General features: G+C 41.2%; 1 protein-coding gene across 1 annotated transcript; it reads right to left on the bottom strand.

Moving 5' to 3' along the window:
• Positions 1 to 6424: 6424 nt before the first annotated feature.
• On the bottom strand, positions 6425 to 8992 carry LOC123392810 (olfactory receptor 1J4-like). Its single transcript, XM_045082901.1, has 2 exons — positions 8985 to 8992; positions 6425 to 7367 (listed from the first exon to the last, which is right to left on the bottom strand). Exons 1-2 carry the CDS (start codon positions 8990 to 8992, stop codon positions 6425 to 6427), a joined length of 951 nt encoding a protein of 316 aa, XP_044938836.1.
• Positions 8993 to 12105: the final 3113 nt, after the last annotated feature.

The following is a 12105-nucleotide window of genomic DNA, read 5'->3' as shown; positions in this document are numbered from 1 at the left end:
TTCACAATCCCTGAGCAATGGGAATGGGTTATAGCTTTACAAATCACAGAGAGGACCCAGGGAGTATGGGAGGGGGTAACTCCCCACTCCCAGCTCCAAGTTAGAGACAAACAGGATATAATTGCTTCATTGCTTTTGATTCCCAGGAGGGAAGAACTGTTGCTAGCAGGGAATAGGAGAGTTCACATTGGAGGAATGATGATAATAAACACAAAGCAGCTACTAGGAACTTGGTGACTCACAAAGCTTTTTGCCTTCTCCAGTTATATTGGGAAAAATGTAATTCCAAGTCCATAACAAGCCAAACTGGTGCTTGAGTGTATTAATCAAAGTCTCTTGTTTCTGATTTCCATGTTATTCTAAGAACACTGGAAACACTAATACTTTCACTCTCGGAACAAAAGATCAAGGGACTTTGTATCCTATTGCCAAAACTGGACCCTGAGGAATGGAATGCAGTTTCTATAAATCTTGATGTGACCAAAAGCTGTGGAGTCAGCCTTCTCTTGGTGCAAGTTTCTTATAGTATCATAGAATAAATCATTCAAGAAATTGTTTCCATTAACTCTCTTACAAAACTGATTCCAATTGTATTTCACACATCTCTAACCCCGCTTATTTGAAGCCAGATAGGAGGTGAACCATGAGAGACTATGGACTCTGAAAAACAATCTGAGGGTTTTGAAGGGGCGGGGGGTGGGAGGTCAGGGTACCAGGTGGTGAGTATTATAGAGGGCACGGATTGCATGGAGCACTGGGAGTGGTGCAAAAATAATGAATACTGTTATGCTGAAAATAAAAAATAAACTAAAAAAAAGAAAATGAATATCATATGCTTGTTATCTGAGGTGAAGATATGTGAGTAATTTTAAGTGTTATTATTTGTTCTGTTTTGCATTAAAAATCAATCTGTACTTGGGATAGCTATTTGAATGAAGAAGTCTTGTTAGACTTCAGAATGGTTTCTAGGTCCTATAGATCATGGTTGATAATATTGCATGGGCACCTCCTTGTTTCCTTATGTGCATGGAGTTAAAAATAAAATCAATGACTCTGCTTCATTCTTCTACATATAGCTGTCCACTTTTCCCAGCACCATTTATTGAAGAGACTGTCTTTTTTCCACTGTATATTTTTTCCTGTTTTGTCGAAGATTAATTGACCATAGAGTTGAGGGTCCACATCTGGGTTCTCTACTCTGTTCCACTGGTCTATGTGTCTGTTTTTATGCCAGTACCATGCTGTCTTGGTGAACACAGCTTTGTAATAAAGCTTAAAATCAGGTAACGTGATGCCCCCGTTTTATTTTTGTTTTTCAACATTTCCTTAGCAATTCGGGGTCTCTTCTGATTCCATACAAATTTCTGGATTATTTGCTCCAGATCTTTGAAGAATACTGGTGGAATTTTGATCAGAATGTCATTAAAAGTATAGATTAAAATACTGGTGGAATTTTGATCAGAATGGCATTAAAAGTACTGCCTAGAGTATAGACGTTTTAAGAATGTTTATTCTTCTGATCCAAGAGCATGGAATGGTCTTCCATCTTTTTGTGTCTTCTTCAATTTCCTTCATGAGTGTTCTGTAGTTCTGCAAGTACAGATCCTTTACCTCTTTGGTTAAGTATATTCCCAAGTATCTTATGGTTCTTGGTGCTATAGTGAATGGAATCGATTCTCTAATTTCCCTTTCTGTATTTTCATTGTTAGTGTATAAGAAAGCCACTGATTTCTGCACATTGACTTTGTATCCTGCCACATTGCTGAATTGCTGTATGAGTTCTAGTAGTTTGGGGGTGGAGTCTTTTGGGTTTTCCACATAAAGAATCATGTCATCTGCAAAGAGAGAGAGTTTGACTTCTTCCTTGCCAATTTGGATACCTTTTATTTCTCTTTGTTGTCTGATTGCTGTTGCTAGGACTTCTAATACTATGTTGAACAAGAATGAAACTCGACCATTCTCTTACGTCGTACACAAAGATAAACTCAAAATGGATAAAAGACCTCAACGTGAGACAGGAATCCATCAGACTCCTAGAGGAGAACATAGGCAGTAATCTCTTCTATATCAGCCACAGCAACTTCTTTCAAGATATGTCTCCAAAGGCAAAGGCAACAAAAGTGAAAATAAACTTTTGGGACTTCACCAAAATCAAAAGCCTCTGCACAGCAAAGGAAACAGTCAAAAAAACAAAGAGGCAACCCATGGAATGGGAGAAGATATTTGCAAATGACAGTACAGACAAAAGGTTGATATCCAGGATCTATAATGAACTCCTCAAACTCAACACACACAAGACAGACAATCATATAAAAAAATGGGCAGAAGATATGAACAGAGACTTCTCCAATGAAGACATACAAATGGCTATCAGACACATGAAAAAATGTTCATCATCACTAGCCCTCAGGGAGATTCAAATTAAAACCACATTGAGATGTCACCTTCTACTAGTTAGAATGGCCAAAATTAACAAGACAGGAAACAACATGTGTTGGAGGGGATGTGGAGAAAGGGGAACCCTCTTATACTGTTGGTGGGAATGCAGGTTGGTGCAGCCACTTTGGAGAACAGTGCTACAAAAGTTGGGTATCTGTCCTTTCTGATGGAGGCATAATGCTCCATAGTTTATATGGACCACAAATTCCTTATCCATTCATCCGTTGAAGGGCATCTTGGTTCTTTCCACCGTTTGGCGACCGTGGCCATTGCTGCTATAAACATTGGGGTACAGATGGCCCTTCTTTTCACTACATCTGTATATTTGGGCTAAATACCTGGTAGTGCAATGACAGGGTCATAGGGAAGTTCTATTTTTAATTTCTTGAGGAATCTCCACACCATTCTCCAAAGAGACTGCACCAACTTGCATTCCCACCAACAGTGGAAGAGGGTTCCCCTTTCTCCACATCCCCTCCAACACATGTTGTTTCCTGTCTTGCTAATTTTGGCCATTCTAACTGGTGTAAGGTGATATCTCAATGTGGTCATCATTACTTTTTGATGTAGTGTTCAGTGATTCATTAGTTGTGTATAACACCCAGTGCTCCTTACAACATGTGCCCTCCTTAATACCTGTCACTGGGCCAACCCTTCCCCTCACCCTCAGTTTGTTTCTTGGAGTCCATAGTCTCTCATGGTTTGTCTCTCTCTCTGATTTCTTCCCCTTCAGTTTTCCCTTCCTTCCCCTAATGTTCTCCATGCTATTGCTTATGTCCCACATCTTAGTGAAACCATATGATAATTGTCTTTCTCTGATTGACTTATTTCACTGAGCATAATCCCCTCCAGTTCCATCTATGCTGGTGCAAATGATGGGTATTCATCCTTTATGATGGATGAATAATATTCCACTGTATAGTGGAACTATACTATAAAGTATAAACTATACTATAAAGAAGAACCACATCTTCTTTATCTGTTCATCTGTTGAAGGGCATCTTGGCTCTTTCCACAGTTTGGCTTTTGTGGACATTGCTGCTATTAACATTGAAGTGCGTGTGCCCCACCCTTTTCACTAAATCTGTATCTTTGGTGTTTTTAAAAAAGATTTTATTTATTTATTTTTCATTTATTTATTTTCAGCATAACAGTATCATTATTTTTTCACCACACCCAGTGCTCCATGCAATCCGTGCCCTTATAATACCCACCACCTGGTTCCCCCAACCTCCCACACCCCCGCCACTTCAAACCCCTCAGATTGTTTTTCAGAGTCTGTAGTCTCTCATGATTCACCTCCCCTTCCAATTTACCCCAATTCCCTTCTCCTCTCTAATTCCCCATGTCCTCCATGCTATTTGTTATGCTCCACAAATAAGTGAAACCATATGATAATTGACTCTCTCTGCTTGACTTATTTCACTCAGCATAATCTCTTCCAGTCCCGTCCATGTTGCTACAAAAGTTGGGTATTCATCCTTTCTGATGGAGGCATAATACTCCATAGTGTATATGGCCCACATCTTCCTTATCCATTCGTCCATTGAAGGGCATCTTGGTTCTTTCCACAGTTTGGTGACCGTGGCCATTGCTGCTATAAACATTGCGGTACAGATGGCCCTTCTTTTCACTACATCTGTATCTTTGGGGTAAATACCCAGTAGTGCAATGGCAGGGTCATAGGGAAGTTCTGTTTTTAATTTCTTGAGGAATCTCCACACTGTTCTCCAAAGAGGCTGCACCAACTTGCATTCCCACCAACAGTGGAAGAGGGTTCCCCTTTCTCCACATCCTCTCCAACACATGTTGTTTCCTGTCTTGCTAATTTTGGCCATTCTAATATAGTTTCACTTTTTATTTCCTCTTCAATTTATGTATTATTTTTAACTGTGTTACTGAGTCTCCAAATATATGGAGAATTTCCAGACATCTTTTTGTTATTGATTTTTAATTTAACTACATTGTGGTCAGAGAACTCTTTGTGTGATTTAAATCCATCTAAATTCATTGAGACTTGTTAGGTTGCTCAGAGTCCATTCATCATGGCCTCTAATGCTACCATGCTGACATGAAAGGACTAAATCTCTTGTCTATATTATTCCAATTACCTTATAACTTCCCTACTTTTACACTTGTCTTCTCCAGGCTAGTCTCAACAAAAGAGCTAGAAGGATGCTTTTCAAACTCAAGACATGATCTTGAAATTGAAACAGATCAAATCACTTCTCTGTTGATGACCTTCTGTTGGCTTCTCAGATCACATACAGTCAAATCAAAGGTCATACTTGCCTATAAGGCCTTACCCAAAGAGATCCTTTGTTACTTCTAACCTTTATCTCCTACCAGTCCCCACCATACTGCTCACTCCCTGATAGTTTAGCTTCCTTTCAGTTTCTCCAACATGCCAACCACTCTCCCATCTCAGACCCTTGGCAGTTTCTACACCTTCTGTATGAAATGTTCTTCCCCTCAGATAAAAACAGTAACTTCTTTTCCTATCCCCCTTAAGCTGTTTATGTAAATTATTCCTTTTTACTGAAGCCTACTCTGACCACGAGACCACTTGTAATTGCATGCAATCCTCAGCACCCTTTGTTCCCATCACCTTGCTTATAATATAAATAGATATTTATGTATAATTTAATATAATTAAATAATATAAAACTAATTATCTTATAATGTACTATATGCTTTACATATTTATTTTTTTAATGACAGTGTCTCCCTTCTATAATGTCCACTCCTCAAAGGGAGAATGTTTGACTCATTTGTATATAAAAGTACCTGGCACATAGTAGTTATAGAACACAAATTTATTTAATGAATGATATCCCATGCATACATTTATCTGTGCTTCAACTAGAAATAGGTTGTCTCAGTCTGGGTAGAGACAATACACATTTTTCCAAACAAGAAGGAAGAGGAATAAAGACAATCCCAATAAGAAAAGTTCTGTAGAGGGAAAAAACTTAGAATGAAGAAATGTGTTAAGATCAATGATTGCCCTATGCATCTCTGTTGGGTTCTTTCTACCATGAGTACAATAAAATTAACTAGAGAGGTCAAAAGTTTTGCATTTTACTGAGGCTTTAGGAATCTGTAATAAAATACTTTATTAATCAGTTACCTCATTCAGAAGACAAACATTTAAATGTCCTTTCTCTGAAAACTAGAAATTACACTATGTTTTTATAGCTCTGGGGGAAAAATAAATTAAAATATAAATTATTAATTTGTATACAACTATTTTATGGCACCTTAATTTCTTCTTTCAAAATTTTATTTATTTCAGAGAGAGAGAAGGGGGAGGGGCAGAGTAAGAGGGAGAGAGAGATTCTGGGGCAGACTCCACATTAAGTGTGACTTGATCTCACGAACCTGAGATCATGACCTGAGACAAAACGAAGAGTTGGACGGTTAACCGACTATGCCATCCACATACCCCATGACAGCTTAGTTTCTAAAGCAACTCAATTTTATAAACATTGAAACTAACTCAAGTAAGAGCTTAAATGCACATTTCACTCTTGGTTTAAAAAGTATCGTCTCACAACACATTTGACAGTTTCAGTGTTCAACTTGGGAGTTAAGAGTTTAAAGAATGAGGAGAACCTTTTGAAATTATATTGCACACTTTTAAGGCCTGGGAGTATAGGGATCACAAACAGAGGAACTATTCAAAAGAGAGTGTATGGAGCAAAAAGTGAGGTCGGTCACCTGAGTACAGTTTTTGAGAAGATCTCTGGGTCAATAGGTCAGTAGGTTGGATAAGATCAAGAGTAGGGGACTGTCCTTTAGGCATCTGCCTTTGGCTCAGGTCATGGTCCCGGGGTCCTGGGATTGAGCCCTGCATCAGGCTCCCCACTCAGCGGGAGGTCTGCTTCTCCCTCTCCCACTGCCCCTGCTTGTGTTCCCTCTCTTGCTATGTCTTTGTCAAATAAATAAATAAAATCTTAAAACAAAACAAAAGAGTAGGGGACTGTCACTTGGAGAACAGGATCTCCCTTCTGAGAAGTTTCCCCATGGCCCCTTTCATATCTCTGTTCCTCAGGCTATAGATGAAGGGGTTCAGCATGGGGGTGACCACTGTGTACATCACTGAAGCAATTATGTCTTTGTCATTGGAGTTGCTCGATGATGGGAAAAAGTACAGATCCATGATTGTCCCATAGAAGAGAAATACCACAGAGAGGTGGGAGCCACAGGTGGACAAGGCTTTATATATCCCCTTGATTGAGGGAAACCTCAGGATGGTGGCCCCAATGCGGCCATAAGAGACTAGAACCCCAATAAATGAAAGGATAATGATTAATCCCCCAACAATGAAGATAAAAATCTCATTGAGGGAGGTGTCTGAGCAGGAGAGTTTAAGCAGGGCAGCAAGGTCACAGAAGAAGTGGGGGATGGTATTGTTAGCACAGAAGAACAGTTGAGCCAGGAGGATGGTGTGGGACAGGGCACTTGCACAAGAGAGGAACCAGGATCCAGCCAAAAGAAATATGCACAGCTCCTCCCTCATGGTGGTGGTGTAATGTAAAGGGTGACAAATGGCCACATACCTGTCATATGCCATCACTGTGAGAAGCAGGTTATCAATGCAGCCAAAAAATATGAAAAAATACATCTGCGTTACACACCCTGCATAGGGAATGGATTGATCCTGAGTATGCATGTTTATCAGCATCTTAGGGACAGTGACAGATGAGAAACAGATGTCAGTGAAGGCCAACTGGCTGAGGAAGAAGTACATGGGGGTGTGGAGGCGAGAGTCCAGCCTGATGAGCAGGATGATGAGCAGGTTCCCCAGCACCGTGGTCAGGTACATGCCCAGGAACAGGAAGAAGAACACACCCTGCTGCTCTGGCCGGATGGGGAGACCCAGGAGGAGGAACTCGGACATGCTGCTCTGGTTCTCCCTTCTCATGCTGCTTTTCTCTCTGCTTAGATTGAAGGAATATTGGGAATGTTCCAGATGATAAATAGGAAGAGTGGCAATCACTGTATGGTTATCTACTTCCTACTGAGGAATTCCTCAGGGTATTCTCGCCTGCTGTGGCCTGAATCCTCACCCCGCACCAAAGCTCCAATGACCAGGAAAATCCCCTACAATGTAAAGTAGACGAAATCTCTTTATTTACTGAACAATGTGTTGGACACCATATTCTTTCCTGGAGAAACAAGAAATATGGGCCTTTCCTTCAGGGAGCTCACATATTAAGGAGTAGCCCATTCAAACACTGGTTCAGAGCAGTGTATCCGTGACTAGTAGGTTCTGACCCCACTTTCTAGCTAGTCCCCACAGCATACTCTGTCTTAGCCTTGTTTTGTTCTTCTGCAGGGTAAGCATAGCAATGCCTGCCCATCCAGTCTGCGGAATTAAGCGATTCAGTGGGAGATATTAGAACAGAGTTCTTCATATAGTAAACACATAGATCTGTCATCTGATGTCTTCAAGCCAGTGTAAGTGTCCAGATAAACCCTGGGTTAATCTTTAGAAATCCAGTATACCAGAAATGTGAGGTTGGCATTAGCAAGAAGCAGGTAGCTGCTCTGAAAGTTGTGTTAACTGTGTGGGCTTTCATGTTCTCAAGGGAAGTACAGAGACACACACCCCAGAGCCTGGGATCAACTTCCTGATGAAACGTAGCTTGACATATGTTATTTATTTTGGAAAAAATAAATTACACTTCACTCATCTCTAGTTTTGTTCATTTCTCTGCTTTTCTCTTTAGTGAATCAAATTGGCAGCAAAGCACCTGAGCATTTGCCCTGGGATCTGAAAACTTGTAGATGATGTAAGATTGGTGATGCCTATTAGAAATAATATTTACCTGGTTGATATGACTATATTCCAATTGTGGTCTTAATATAATTGAGATTATTGAACAAGCATCCTAATAGGTACACACAAAATGAAGGGATTTTTGCACATATACATTGCATACACTGCATCCAGTGTGTGTGTGTGCATGAGCGTGTGTGCTGAGGCTAAGAGATGTTAAAAAACCAGCCCAGGGTAAAACAGCCAGTAACTGCCGGAGCCACCATTCTTTGCTCATTTCTTTAATTCTCTGCTCCTATTGAACACTCTTCCTCCCCTTCTGTAATTGAGCAGAAGAGTCAGTTCTTCGAGACATGTTTCAGTGTTTGAAAGAGGATCTGTGCTCAGTATCTCCTTAGCTATCAGCTCAGCTATCCGCCATCACTCCTTCCTACAGCCTAGTTTGCAGATGACCATCCCATACTTTCAATTATAGGCAACCAATATTACTGTACCTAAAAAGGAGAGAAGACTTTTTCCTTTCATTGTCCTAATATGAGAAGTGAAGTCACTTTAGCCGAGTATGTGGTGGGGGAACTTGATCTCAGACCAAGTCTTCAGATGCTCTTGTCACAGACCCCATGCTCCCCATTGCTGTGGGGGAAAGCGGCTAACAGAGTTCAGAGTTCTACACACCTGGAGGAGGAAACTATATTAACATACAGGGCTGCATGTCCAGGAGTAGATTCTTATTCTAGACCAGGGGGTTTCTCAGGGACACCAGGACATTGGGGGGATGGAGGTGACCTCACTCCCCTACTGAGGCCTGCTGATCATTGACAGTTGCTGAGTGGGAATTCAGCCAAGACCTCTGGCTTCCCTGGGGTGAGCTGAAGGAGGAATGATGTGGGCGCAGTGCTGCGGGGTCAGGGACAAGCCACCGGGACGAGTACCTACACCTTGTGTTTAAGTGGCACTGTAACCTTTACCCAACAGTGAAGCTTTAACCTAAGGTTTGAGACCGAATCCATGCCTGGGCTTGCTGTTACTGCTGACACAACATACCCTCCCATTTAGAGTTACCTGAATGGAGAGTCAGTTTAAGTCAGCGTCCACTGGGGGGATAATTACACAGCAGGCTGCTGTTTACTGGGTTCTTACTATGTGTCTGAAACAGATAAAGCTGTAAACAGTGTCTTACAAATGTTATTATTACCCTCTTTCACATTTAAGGCTGCTGGCCTCAGATCAAATGTAAGGCTGCGGAACTCTCGCGTGGCAACCACCAGCTTCTAAGGACACCTGCACCTGAACACTTAACCAGACCACCCTGCTCCCAAAGTGTAAAGATGGGCAATGTGGAAGGCCGGAGAGAGAAATATTTAGGGCTCTGGGTGCATTATCAGAACGCTCAGCTCACCTAGTCCAGTGGCCCCCGTGGCACTTAAGGAAGCTCAAACTTAAAGCGAGTGACTGGGTTCTGGTCTGAGTCAAGAGGAACATCAGAAAGCGAGACTGTTCATTCAAAGGTGTGCACATGTGTGTGCGCACATGCACACACACACACACACACACACACACTCCTACACACGTATTGTTGGATGATTTGCTCTTCTCTCTTACATGCCCTAGATGTAGATTGTCACGATGCAAATCTATGTCACACAAAGTTCTCAAATAAACACACTGTCATATATACAAAGCACTCACAGTGCACAGAATCATTCAAAGCACTGACAAACAACATATAATAGAAATGCAGACATACAGGTACTTTCAGACAGTCACAGATATTCAAATAAGAACACACAGAATCACACAAAAAATACACAGACAATATAGATGTAATCCCTAAATCACACACATTGCTCAAAGATTTCTAGTCTTGCCTGATTGATGCACATCCAGGTAGAAATTTTCTGTGCATGTTAGTGACACACAGGAATAGAAATATACAGAACACATGCACCTAGTCTTATATTACACACACACACACACACACACACACACACAGGGGCAGAATCCTGGCCCTTTCTGTCCTAATGCCAGCCCTCCCTAAGCTCAAATACCTTCTCTTCTGGGCTATTAGGTTAGTCCTTGCTTTCTGTCCAAGAGATCCAGGAGCCAAAGGATGAGATATTGCCTCCCAGGCCTGAGGACCTTTACAGACTGTCTATTTACCAGCAACAGAACCATGGGCAGAAGGTTATGATTTTAGAACAGAAAGAAAACACAGGGGGAAAGACACTCAGTATCTTCAATAAACAAACCGTCATCATGAGCTAATTGAAAAAATTCTTGCTGGCCTCCTGGGGAGAAGCCTGAGCAGGGGCCAGAGGGGCTGAGCCCCTGGAGCACTGGGAACAATGTCTCAGATGTCAGTGACACTGTAAGCTCCCTTCTGTCTGATCTAGTGGTTCTCTTTGGCAGGAGGGCTGAAGTCATTCTGGGCCTCTTAAGTATAAACAGAGATAGGGGAAGTCTGTCCCTATATCACAGAGCAAGGCTCTCATGCAAGCCTCCTCTGAAGCTCACAGATCCCCCCACTACCTGGAGAAGCTCTGTTGGGCAATGGCCGTGCCTTGCTCAGAAGGTGGAATGGAAAGATGGGCCCCATGGGATCTTGACAAAGAATCCTAGAAACGAGTTTGGACTCTACCAATTACTTGTGAGCTTCTGAACAATTCTGTTCTACAACATTCAGTCTGTAAGTGTAAAGTGGGAATAGTGGGATTGGAATAGTACCTTCCTCATGAGGTTGTTCTGAGGATGAAATGAGGCAATCTGCTTAGAGTTCTTATCACTTGTTGATACATGAAAATGTTCAATATATGTGAGGGTTTGTCACCAATAACTTTTTTTTTTGTATGTGCCTTTTTTTTCCCCCAGCGTAACAGTATTCATTATTTTTGCACCACACCCAGTGCCCCATGCAATCCGTGCCCTCTCCAATACCCACCACCTGGTCCCCCCAACCTCCCAACCCCCGCCCCTTCAAAACCCTCAGATTGTTTTTCAGAGTCCATAACTTTTTAAATTTCAGAGCACTTGAGCATCAGATTATTAAATCAATACATTCATTCATTCATTTGTTCTTTTAAAAAAATATTTATTAAAGACTTCATAAAGGTGACAATCTAGTCTATGGAACACAGCAATAAATAAAATAGGAATACATCATCTAGCAGGGCTTACATTTTAAGGACAGGAAGCAAACAAAACCCAAAACAAATTGGTGCACAACAAAACAAAAATCAAAATGGTAAAATCCATGACATGGTAATTGGTAGAAAGTGTCATGGAGTACAACAAAGCAAAGAAGGGGCATGGAGCAGTTTGGATTTATCTATCTATCATCTATTTATCTATCATCTATCTATCTATCTATCTATGTATTTTAGTAATCTCTAAACCCAAGTGGGGCTCAAACTCACAACCCCAAGATTAAGAGTCACCTGCACTCTGACTGAACCAGCCAGGTATACTAGCTCAGATTTACATAGTGTGTCAAAGTGGGTGTCCAGGGAAGGTGAAATATGATTTTAAAAATAGTTGATTAGAATGGTAATGTTTCCATTAACCTTCCATTATCTGATGAAGAAACCTCACACATCAGCAAAGGATTTATTAATTCTATAGAAAATTGACTAATAATGCAAAATCCACATTTTGCCCTCCTATTCTCAATGTCAACTCACATTTATAAATTTGCCAACACTGTAACTGCTAAGATGGCTGCCTCAGATATTCTCTTTCTCTCAAAATGCACAATTTTCTAGGTCCCACTCAAGACTCTCAGTCCAGAAGCTTCCTAAATCATCAATCTTAAAACACATACATCTGCCCCCAGATATGATAAGGCTCATTCACTCTACCCCCAAAAGTTGACTTTTCTCTTTGCC

The sequence above is a fragment of the Mustela putorius genome, unplaced genomic scaffold (genome assembly GCF_011764305.1).
Source record: "Mustela putorius furo isolate JIRA1106 unplaced genomic scaffold, ASM1176430v1.1 tig00000596_pilon_pilon_pilon, whole genome shotgun sequence".
NCBI lineage: Eukaryota > Metazoa > Chordata > Mammalia > Carnivora > Mustelidae > Mustela > Mustela putorius.
This window is presented reverse-complemented; position numbering and strand designations above follow the sequence as displayed.